General features: G+C 42.4%; 1 protein-coding gene and 1 pseudogene across 2 annotated transcripts; both read right to left on the minus strand.

Moving 5' to 3' along the window:
- Nucleotides 1-4,169: 4,169 nt before the first annotated feature.
- On the minus strand, nucleotides 4,170-4,756 carry LOC308420864 (large ribosomal subunit protein eL18-like; annotated as a pseudogene). Its single transcript has one exon. The product of its transcript is annotated as a large ribosomal subunit protein eL18-like (transcript).
- A 2,023-nt stretch (nucleotides 4,757-6,779) lies between these two features.
- Nucleotides 6,780-7,763, minus strand: LOC308420865 (lymphokine-activated killer T-cell-originated protein kinase-like; the record flags this gene model as incomplete). Its single annotated transcript, XM_080917147.1, has 1 exon — nucleotides 6,780-7,763. The coding sequence occupies one exon, from the start codon at nucleotides 7,761-7,763 to the stop codon at nucleotides 6,780-6,782; it is 984 nt and encodes a 327-aa protein (XP_080773273.1).
- Between the last annotated feature and the right edge of the window lie 4,672 nt (nucleotides 7,764-12,435).

Genomic DNA, 12,435 nt, shown 5'->3' on the forward strand with positions numbered 1-12,435 from the left:
CTAGCAAATACTTTTTTTCTTGGTACTTGTTCTTAAAGACCACCGGAATCATTTTGCTTTAAGTTGGTGAGACCAGCAGTTTACTTTCACAGTTTGACCTCAAGGATATATCAACACTCTGACCCTGTGTCATGACTTAGAAGGAACCTTAATGGCCTCCTCCACAGAACATAATGTTGGTTCACTATGTTGATGGCATCATGGTGACAGGGATAAGTGACAATGAGATAGAAAAAACTTTTATTTGTTAATAACTCATACATTCTTTAGAGGATGGGAAATAAATCTATCCAAAATTCAAAAGCCTTCTATCTCAGTGAAGTTCGTAGCAGTCCAGTGGTATGGGGCACACAGAGATACCACTTCTAAGGCAAAAAAAGAAAAGGTTATTGAATTTGGCCCACCCACCACCAAGAGAGAAGCACATTTAATGGGCCTATTTGAATTCCGGAGAAGGCACATTTCTCGATTGGGTGTATTATTCCAGCCCATATACCAAGTGATTCAGAAAGCTCCTATCTTTGTATGGGACTTGAACAAAAGAAACTTCTTCAACAGGTCCAGCCAACTGCGAAGGATGCTCTACCAATCTGACCAAATGATCAAGCAGACGTGATGGTACTGAATGTCAGATATGGATTCAGTTTGGGGCCTTTGGCAGGCCCCTATAGGTGAATCACAGAAGAGAACCTTGGGATTTTGGAAGAAGGCTCTACCATCACCTGTAGACAATAATTCTCCCTTTGAAAAGCAGCTCTTCACCTGCTATTGGGCCTTAGTGGAAACTGAACACTTGACAATGGACCACCAAGTTAACCATCTGACCTGAGTTGGCCATCATGAGCTGAGTATTATCTGACTTACCATATCATGAAGTTCAAAATAGTAATCCATTATCAAGTAATGGGGCTCATGCAGGTTTTGAAGGCACATGCTAGATGCCTTCATGCTGATAGTTTCTCCTACTGTTATAATGCAGTATGTACCAAGCATGTACCTAGTGTGCCCTGTTATTTGTTGACTGGGGAATAGAAGACTAGGACCCAGTTTAATGATGGTTCTGCATCCAGGAGTGTACAGCTGCAACATTACCACTCCTTCCTGGGATAACCCTGAAAGACACCCGTGAAAGGAAATTTTCAGAGTGGGTAGTAAACACGGTCATACATTTTGTTTGGAAGGAGATATGACCATATATGGGGTCATTCACTGATTCATGGACTCTAGCCAATGGATTAGCTGGAATTTCAAGAACTTGGAAAGAGCATGATTGGGAAATTGGTGAGAGGCATATAGAGAAGAGGTCTGTGGATAGATTTTTGCCAAATGGACAAAAGATATACGTGTGACCCTAGTGGATTCATCAGAAGGTGGCTTTAGCAGAGAAGTTCAATAATCAAATAGATAATATAACCCATTCTGTGGGCAGTCAGCCAGTTTTTCCAGCCATTCCCGTCATTACCTGTAGACAGATGAGCAAAGTGGCCTCGGTGGCAGAGATGGGGGTTACGCATGGGCTCGGTGACATGAACTGCCACTCGCCAGTGTGCTGAGCACGTCTGCCGATAGCAGAGAACAACGCTGAGCCTCAGATATAGCACCATTCTCAACAGTGACCACGTAGCAAAGTGACAGGATGACCACCCTGAGCCACTTGCTCCAAGGAAATGACAACAGTTTGTCCTTAACGTTGCAAATATTGATTCTAGTTACGGGTTTGCCTTTTCTACCTGAAATGATTCTGCCAAAACCACAACTTGTGGGCTTTCAAAATACTTCATCTACCACCATGGGATTCTGCACAGTATTGCTTCTGACCAAGAAACCCACCTCACAGCCAGAGAAGTGTGACCGTGGGCCCAAAACCATGAAATCCACCTCACAGCCAGAGAAGTGTGACCATGGGCCCAAAACCATGAAACCCACTGGTCTTACCATGTTCCCCACCATCCTGAAGCAGCTGGCCTGATAGAAAGATGGAATGACCTTTTGAAGGCACAGTTACTGCACCAATAATGTAGCAGCAGCCTTGGGGAATGGGGTAGGGTGCTCTAGAAGGTGGTATATGCCTAGATTCAGTATCTAATATATGGTATGGATTCTCCCATGGCTGAGATTCATGAGTCCAGGAATCAAGGGGTAGAGAAAAGACTACTTCCCCTCACTGTCACCCCTAGCAACCTACTATGAACATTTTTTCGTTTTCTTGCCTCTATTTTAAGTTCTTCTGTCCAAGAAGATTGCAGAGGGAGCAGCACCCCTGACTGGGAGCACAACAAACACTCCACTGAACTGGAAATTCAGACTTTTACCCTTGGCCACCTCGGGCTTCTGGTGCCCTTCAATCAACAGGCTAAGAGAAGGGAATATAGTGTTAGGACAGTGATTGATCCAAGTTCCCAAGGGGGAAATTGGTTTGCTTCTCTGCAGTGGAATTAAGAAAGATTGTGTCTGGAGTGCAAGAGCTCCTTTAGGCGTCCTCTCAACCTGTGGGTCATGACCCTTTGGGAGCTGCACATCAGATATTTACACTGTGATTCCTAACAGTAGCAAAATTACAATCATGAAGTATCAATGATAAAGTTTTATAGTTTGGGGTCACTGTAACATAAGGAACTGCATTAAAGGGTCGCAACCTTAGGAAAATTGAGAACTGCTGCTTCGGGGCATGTTTTAGTGCAACCATGTCCTGTGTTTAAAGTCTATGGGAGACTACAACATTCTAATCTAGGCAATATGACAAAGGGCATAGGCTCTTCAGGAATGAAGGTATGGTGACTTCCCCAGGAAGAAAACAAAGACCCCTGAGGTATTTGCTGATGGTAGAGAAAATATAGCAATGGATATTAAAGGAGGGAGAATATATGTATATATTCAGCTAAGGCCACATGACCAGTTACAGAATGAGAATGTCACATGTAATTTCTTTCCTTGATTTTTTTATCATGCAATTTAACATCAATTAAGAGACTATTAGTGATTATCAAGTTTAAGTTTGAGATAAAAATGAATGTTCCTCAAGGGACATGTTCTAAAATTTATAGTGCATTTGCAATTGTATCATGGGATGGTTATACCATATTAGATAGAATTATGACCTAGTAATTGTTTTCCTTTGAAAATTAAACATGACTTAGGGAGATATGATTGTGTGTTAAGCTGAAAAGGGGTGGATTTACGATGGTTATTCTTAGTTTTCAACTTGACTACATCTGGAAGTAACTAAAACCCAACTGGCTGAGTGCATCTGTGAAGGATGTTTTCTTAATTATATCATTCGAAGTGAGAAAACCTACCTTTAAGCTCTAACTCTTGAGGTGGGAGGACACAGCTTAAATACAGATCTTTTGAGATGAGAGAATCCATCTTTAACCTGGTCCATGCCTTCTGCTAACAGCTATTTTAAGGGCATGGAAGTTTGCTCTCTTTACCTGCTTGCTCTTTTGTTCTTGCTGGCAAAGTCATTTATTCATTGGCATTAGAGCCTACTTCTTTGGGATTATCATGTAAAATGAAGACAGTTAAGACACTGAGCCTGTAGACTGAACAACTGCTGAGTTCTTGAATCTTCCATTGGTAGGCAACCGTTGTTGGACTAGCTGGACCACAGGCTGTAAGTCATTCTGATAAAACCCCTTTATACATACAATTCCCTTCCTCTAGATAACCCTAACTAATGCAGACGTATTAGTCTTCATGATCCCTGGGTTTCTTTAAGCATTATTTTGGTTCTTTTTAGTGCTGAAATTTGTGTGTGGTTCTTATGATGCTCCGTGATGTCTATTTAATAATTACATATGGCTACTGTGCTACAGGATGAGTCTCAAGGCAAATCCTCTAATCACTTTGAGCTGGAGTAAGGTATGGACAGGATGTACCTGTTTGTTGCTGGGTGTTCTCCCAACACAGTTACAGATTTCTTTCTTTTCATGTGTGTGTGTGTGTGTGTGTGTGTGTGAGAGAGAGAGAGAGAGAGAGAGAGAGAGAGAGAGAGTATTCCTGAATGTACACTTTTGTACCTGCAGGAGCCAGGAAGTCATACCCTTAACTCTGAGCCATCTTTCCTTCAGCTTCTTTGTGAAAGCATGAGCCTGAAGCCTGGTGACAGGTACACACACACACACACATACACACACACACACACACACACACACACACACACCTTTCTTTTACAACAGCTTTTCACTTTTTTTTTTTTTAACATCCAAAGCTTTTTTATTAACAGTAAGATCCAGGTTAGTTTTTGTAGCCTTCCGGCCCTTGGAACGGACATAGGGTTTGGTGTGTCTGTGTGGAGTTCATGGTGCCTTGCCGAAGTGTCGGTACACCTCTCGGCCCTTCCGGGAGCACAGTGCCTCGCCCCTTGGGAGACTCCAGGGCCAGCTGGTCAAAGGTAAGAATCTTACCTCCAGCCTTGAGGATGCGACTTCGGGCCGGCTGCTCACCCGCAGAGCACACACCTTCAGCTTGGGCACTTCCAGAATCTGCACATCATCTGTGACTCTCCCCACAACCACGGCGGTTTTGTTCTCCCGGCCAGGAAGCTTCATTTTTCGGATCATTCGGGACAGGGACAGAGGTGGCCGGTTAGTGCGGCTCATAAACAACCTTTTCAGCACAACCTGATTGAAGGTGGAGTTGGTCCGTCTGGACAGAACCTGTACAGCTTGACTAGCAGCCGCAGGTAGATGTCCTGGCTCTTGGGCTCCTTGCGCCGAACCTTTCGGTCCTTATTGTGGTGAATGTCAACACCCATGATGGCGCCTCCTGCTCGGCCAGGTCCAGAAAGACCAGCTTTTCACTTCTAAGACAGAGATTCAATACAACTACTGAGAAAGTCATCACAGTTGCTGAAAGACACGATTGCTGAAGACAACACAGACAAGTGCCACAGCAATCTTCTAGTGAAAAGCCACCCGCAAACTTCGCCATGTTAATCAGTTCACTTGTGCTCCAAAAGCTTTCTCCGGAAAGTGAGGAGTTCCCAAAGAGTTAGATGGAAGGAGATGAATATGTCAATTCTATGAATGTAAGTACCGTGCCCTAGAAGGGAAGTTGATGTTGCCACCATGAGTATACATGGGGGGAGGGGTAATCCTAATTGTTCTTTTTTTAAGTACATAGAATATTAAAGGTCAAGAATACAGAGTAATGATTCCACAAATACTCTTGCACACATCTCTACAGCTTCTGTTATTTTGGTAATGTCCTCAATGTAAAAATCTAGACACGTTTTTTTTTGGTTTTTTTGTTTTTTGTTTTTTTTTTTTGTTTGTTTGTTTTTTTTGTTTTGTTTTTTTTTCCCCACCTATCAGCAAAGATGCTGGGCCTATACAAAGACTTTTATTTTTTTTATTTTTTTAAATTTTTTTTAGAATATTCTGACTTTATTGTTAGACTCAATATATGAATTAATATGTACCCATGGGATCTATCTATTAATTATTCTTTGGATGAAATAAGGTAATATTTTACCTTTAATATTTGTGATACAAGCTCATTTTGCTTTGTTTCTACTTATTTTTCATGACATTAACTTCTTTGTGTAGTTCATGCCTGGATTATTTTTCACCCCAAAGCAAAGCATTATAGCAAGATCTCTAGTGAGTAGGAGGCATGCCTTTTAAAAGAAAGACTGATGACGATACTGTAGAAGACATTTCATCCCAATCGGGAGTTCTAGCTGCGTCTGATCTTCATGTTGAATGTTCTTATTACAAGTGTATCTGCCAGTAACAACCCAGGTGAAAGACACAATTTAAATTTAAATTTATTTTTTTTATTGGGCAGTGTTTTATTTTCCCTTACAATCTGATAAATACTTCTTGATGACTGCACATGGGGTAAGGCTGCTTGGTCATTCAGAAAGATCACAGCAACGGTGTTTTCCTGACAGTGTGTAGTCTTTGCCAGTGAGTGGAACAGTATTATGACGACACTGTCACTGTCAGACCAGCAGGACTGCATTTACACACTCATTGTTTTCGGGATTGTTGGTAACTTGGGCGTACCTTCCCCAAATCACATTGCCTCCTGTGTCACGAGGCCCAACTTGCTCACATTCACTTCAACAACGGTGCCTTTGGTGATCACACCCAAGGTTGTATACAATGGGGAGGATGGATTCTTTTTCACATAAGTATAGGCAGGCAGAAGGTAGCTTTCAGCTCAGGGTGTGTGACATGGGCTTTTTTGAAATGCAGACCCATTTTTCTTTTCTTTTCTTTCTTTTTTTTTTTTTTTTTCTGGTACTAAAACTGTCTTTTATTTTTCCTTACATAACTGTAAAAGACTTAGTATACAGTCAGTAAAAACAAAGTAAATTAGGCAAGACAGTAACCACGGTCTGAAACACCCTAGAAGTTAATGCTTCTGCACCATGCTCTTCTCAAGCTCCAGGGCACATGGCTGACAGGCCAGCTTAAGGGTGGACACTATGAGCAGACAATTGTGTGTACTATATATAGTGAAATTTTTAATAACCATTAAAGTAGCAAGAGTATCTAAAAAGATCTTTAACAAAGCAATGGCCCCTTGATTCTAAGTCATCCTAGAGGTCACTAGTGTTTAAAACAGTAGGGGCAGCTTCTAGATACTTGGGGAATTTTTTAAACATCATAGACTACCAAGTATAATAAATGCATATATATGAAATGACATGTAAGAAAGTTATGCAAATATTAACTATGTACAATGATCCTAAAATAAGCCACTTCTAGAATCTAGCTATTATAAGTTACATTAAATAAATACATCTAGTTAACTGTTCCCATTACAAGCTATGCTTTTGAGCTCAGACCACCATAGCATTGACCATCTAGTTCCAAAGCTTCAACGATGTGTGCAGCAGACGGGCGATCTTTAGGATCCTCATTAGTACACACACAGGAGAGTTCAATGACCTTCTGGTAGGATTCATCCAGTTCTTCCATGTTGATGGATGGCCTTGTCCCCAGAGCTGCATAGTGTGCTTCGTCATCGAAGTCACTCTCATCATCATCATCATCATCTGGAAGACTGACGTGTGGAATACATAAAGTCATCATTTCCCACAGAGTAAGGCCAAAAGCAAACATATCTGCCTTGTCAGTAACAATGCCATTTTCTTCCAATGCTTCCTTGGGTTTCCATGGCCCAGTACCAATATAACAGGCCTCAGGATCAGTCACAGTCATATTTTCATCCAACGGCAGAGAGACTCCCACATCACAGATTTTAATTGTTTCAAAGTCACCTTTAATTACAACATTTGAAGACTTTATGTCTCCATGAAGCAGCTTCTTTTCTTGATGCAGATACTTTAGCCCCCTCGCCATATGCAAAGCAACCCTGAGAATTACAGCTGCTGGAAAAGAACTCCCACTGTCTTTGTTCCGCTCTTCTATTAAGTCACTGAGAGACTTTTCACCTCCATACTCCATAGCAAGGCACAGACTACCATCACTGGCTTCAGTAAAAGCACGATACCCTATAATGTTTGGGTGATCAAGGTTTTTCAAAATCTTAGCTTCATCGGTTAGTCTCTTCTGATACACAGTTCGATAATGATCATCACATAAGGGATTTATCTTTTTCACAGCCCAAGGAGAATGAGACAACCCTCTGGGGGATCTTTTCATTAGGTAAACACTGACCCCAGTCCCAAAGCCAAGCTTCTGCATAAACGGAGAGGCAGGGATATTTACACATAGAGTCAAACATAATGCAGACTTCCTTTTTTTAGGTAATTTGTTTGGTGTCTTGAAATTATTGATTCCTTCCATTGTAGCAATCACTTTAGGTCCACAGTCGCACCCTCCGGTAAAAGCTGTGGGTGGGAGACACCTAGTCCGAAAGATGCAGGAACAGCTTCCGCCAACTCCGTAACCGCCGAAGAGTTTAGGGCGCGGCCGGCTGGGTTGGGGGGTGGGGGGATCACTGGATTCAGAAGTCAAAGCAGTGAGGTGACTTGCTTCTGAAAGTGCAGGAACAGCTCCCTCCCCCAGACCCATTTTTCTAATGAACCTTTCATATTTATTTATTTATTTATTTATTTATTTATTTATTTATTTTTTTGTAAAACCATGACCAACTTCAATACTTCTGTTTCTCCTTGGGTAGAGGGACCTCCCATTTTCCCACCTTTTCTTTTACTTTCTGCTTAATCATGTTGGAAAGTACTTTTGCTCTCCACTGCCCTCTCTGTCCAGCAGATAGGCAGGGACTGCTCCCTGTGGAGTCTTCTCATTATCCTTCTGCTTGGTGTTTCTCTTTTCATGCATCTTAATAATCTTTTTCATTTGTATTTTCTTGGCAGGGTACTGTTTATGGCAGAGCTCCAGGCCTTTTTTTTTTTTTTTTTTTTTTTTTTTTTTTTTTTTTTTTTTTTTTTTTTTTGCCTCCTTTGAACATTCATGGGCTTCCTGACCTTCTTTCTTTCTCTTTCTCTCATGGTAGTCCAAACAATATCCATATCATTAGCAGTGTAATTCAATATACTCATTCTGTGGCATGATGACAGCCTTGGAGCAGCAGTCTGAGACCTCCCGGGTTCCAAAAACCTCTTCATTTCTGGTGTCACTGGCCCATGAGCCTGCTTCACTCAAGCCAGAACAGGAAAAAAATTAATTTTTAATTAATCACATTATATCCTACTGACTGCCTCCCATGTCACCCCTCCCACAATTCTTCCCCCATCCACTTTTCCTCTGAGCAGGTGGGACCCCCCCATATCCCCCACCACCATGGTACTTAAATCTCTGCAAGACTAGGTGCTTCCTCTTCCACTGAGGCCAGACAAGGCAGCCCAGCTAGTAGAACACATCTCACATGCAGGCAACAGATTTTGGGACAGCCTGTGCTCTAGTTTCTCTGAACCCACATAAAGGTGAAACTGTATATCTGCTCCATATGCAGAGAAGCCTAGGTCCAGGCTCTGTGTGTTCTTTGGTTGGTGGTTTAGATGCTACCCCAAGGGTCCAGGTTAGTTGACTCTGTTGGGTTTCCTGTGGAGTTCCTCTTCAGAGCCCACGATCTTTCCTCCTATTCTTCCACAAGAGTCCCCAAGCTCCACCCACTGACTGGCTGTGGGTGTCAGTGTCTGTCTGAGTCAGGTGCTGGTTGGAGCCTCACAGAGGACAGCATGCTCCTGTCTGGGTCTAGCCTGTCCTTGGGAAGCTCCATGTTGCCACAATCTCTACCCTCTATCCTACACAGACTTTTAAATACTTCTTATTGAGATGCTTTGTCCTGTAATCAGATTGCTTGGGTTCAAACTGCATTACTCCCACATGACTGCTCATGTCTTTGGGTAAATTTCTTTCTTCTATGAGCCTCATGTTTCCTAAACAGGACCACCACCCTCCCGTTCCTTAGGAAAGCATATAGTCTAAAATGTACACAGAGCTCTTATCACAGTACCTAGCACACAGTCTACACTGATGTAATCTTTGCTATTCTTGTTGCTATTGGTGCTGTCAATGGTCGTTAACATCACCACTACCATCGGCAAAGCACTAGATAGTTATTAGAGAGACATAGACGCTTAGACAATTGGAAGCAGAAATTTGAAGGAATCCAGCTCTTCATGGGCAGGAAGCAGGTCGGTGTACCTGCCAAATGCATACCAGGCAGTGCACCCCACTCTTTATCCAACACAATGGCTCTTGAAGCTTATGATCAAATGACTTGGATGAGAGTATTTGTAATAGACATTGCATAAGTCTGCTGAGGCTAAACTGGGATAAATTATTAGCATGGCCCATAGCTGTGCTTCATTGTGCAATCAAGAGATGCTGTATGGTTTTACTTTTCTTAGGAAAAAAATATCAAAAACTAGAACCAGAAAACATTTGGATTTTTTTTTTTTTTTTTTTTTTTTTTTTTTTTAGTCCATGGCCAGATCTTACAACATCGGTGATTTAAACCAGGCATTGAATATGAACTCAACTAGGCCTCTAATATTTCTGCCTTGCTTGGTTCCAGGGAACAATGCAGCCCTGGCTGGTGTTGAAAGTCTGCAGCATGCAGAGGCTAAAGGGCTAGCGAGACAGCTGGAATCTCACTTTCCCAGAGTCACCCTGGCCTCCCAAATGCTGGAATAACTTAGCAGTGTGATGCTCAAGTCCGCGGCACCATAAGTAAAAAATAAGAATATTAAATTTAATAAGCTCGGAGAGTGAAATCAGAGCCACATTTCATACGAGAGGAACCCAGTTCACAATGATGCAAAGCAGGAATAAATGTGTGCTTGCCCTGGCTTAAGTGATGGCAGAAGAAAGAACGATGCTTGTGACTAACATACAGGCTGTGCTGGAGTCTCCTTTTGAAAGGATTTTTGAAGCCCATGCAGGATTTGCTGGTCTCGAGCTGGTTTCCTAGACAACTGCATTCTCATAGCTCCGCTTCCCCTGCAGAGGAAATGCTCTTTCGGGCTCCCACTGGCCTGCTAATCAGTCTTTAAGTGTACAGTTAACAAACAGTACCTGAGGAGAACAGGACGAAGGCAGAGCACAGAACTGTCCAGGCAATCTGAACGCAGGTGTGGGAGACACAAACCAGGTGGCTAAAAGGCCTCTTTGTTTGAGGCTGTCAGTAGGAGGACCCGATTAATCTCATGCCCATCCCTGAACTCCTTTTTAACTATGTCAAGACATCCCCTCACATCAGGAAGTCTACAATGACACGGCTATGTGCTAAGCTCCGTTAATGTGGTCCCAGGTTTAAACACTTCGGGTTCAAAGTGGATAATTGGTGGTAGTGGATTTTAAAAGCTCACACAGGTGCCTTTGAAAAGAGGTCAAAAGTCAAGTGCATCTCTCCTGAGAGCACTGGTGAGCCTTTCCTAAGGAGATCAAAATTCTTTTTCAGAAAGCCCCAGGGTCTTGTAAGCACTGTTATTAATTTAGTTCTGTATGTTCCAAATAAGAAGAAAATGATGCCACATGTGTGTATTACCAGTAACCTGGGCATATTTGTTCCAGAGAGGGAGATGTTAGATAGATTTTCACCTAGCAATTCTGGCTTGCTAATGAAGTAATCCACTTTCTACCAGGCCCAAACTGGGGGGTTCAGGTCAGGGTAATGAACCTTAGCACAGTGAAATGCCCGAGGGGGAAAGGAGTCTGAACACAGGAATGTGCTGTCACAGATCGAATGTGCTGGTCAGACCACGGCGATGAAGTTTTGACTTTAGCACATAAGAGAGGTATCACTGCATGGTTGGACCTCCAAGTGCCCTGTTTGGCTTCATAATGCCTTTTATTCATAAAATTCATAAACTCTCATCATCAAAACATGCTTGTGCTAGTTTTACAAGGTAGCCAAACAGCCCAACTGTTAACGGCATATCTTTCAAACATGGTGAGGAGTTTGCTGGTACACCCCAGAGGTCCCCCAAAGCCACCCTCATTCCTTATTCTCTGTCTGTTAGACAATTTTCCTCAATGTGCCTATTACTGTTTTATTGTTAAGATGCGTTATTAAAACGGGCGTATAATTTAGGAAGTTTACATTTTGACATAGATCTAAAACAAAGCTAAACATTTACAGACATGTTTATGCTTTGCTCGTGAACATTAGCGAGTCGGTGGGTGTTTTAAACAGCGTGTGTGTGTTGCAGTGTCTTCTACAGCCACCAAACATGAGCAGGTGAGTGCTGGCAAGGATGTGAGGAACAGGAAACCCTAGTGCAGCACTAGCTTGAGTTCTGAGATCAATGCAGCCACCATAAGCAATAACACAGCAGGAATGCACCCTGAGTAAACCAGGGAGTGAAACAGGGAATCCCACACCCATATCCATCACAGCACTGCTTGCCGCAGCTGGAAGGTAGCAGCAGCCAAGAGTCCAGTGCAGATGCGGGAGACACAAACTGCAGCACATGCCGCAGGACAGCAGCTCAAACCACACGCTTATAAATACCCAAAATACTTCAGTACATCGAGTGACAAAGGTCAGTCACTGAAAGACAAACATGGTGAGATGTTCAGAGTGGGAGACCCCACAGAGGGAAATGCATATGACAGAGGTTGCCAGGAACTGGGGGAAAAGGAGAACCCGTGACTATAACAAGTTTTGAAGACAGATCATAAAGACATTATGTAGCATTGGGAATGTATTTCCTGGCAATGAATGTGTACTTTAGTTGATAGTACATTTTAAGTTATGCAGATTTTGCTACAATATGTTTGAATTAAAACTCCCTTAAATCGACATCAGGGCTGAGGTCTCATTGGATATGCTTGCCGGGTGGACTGCCCGTGAGTCTGATATGTCGCTACTGATGGAAAGAAAACGTGTTTCTTTCAACATTGCAGAGATCCAAGTGGCTTTCGTAAAACAGATAAACGGGGTGTAGCTGACATTTTAAAGTCGGCACACAAATCCTCGAGCCCATACTCTCTGTATTTATAATTAGGAAAGAATGTTTGTCACTACATTTTGAAATGAAAATCA

The sequence above is a fragment of the Micromys minutus genome (assembly GCF_963924665.1).
Source record: "Micromys minutus genome assembly, chromosome: 5".
NCBI lineage: Eukaryota > Metazoa > Chordata > Mammalia > Rodentia > Muridae > Micromys > Micromys minutus.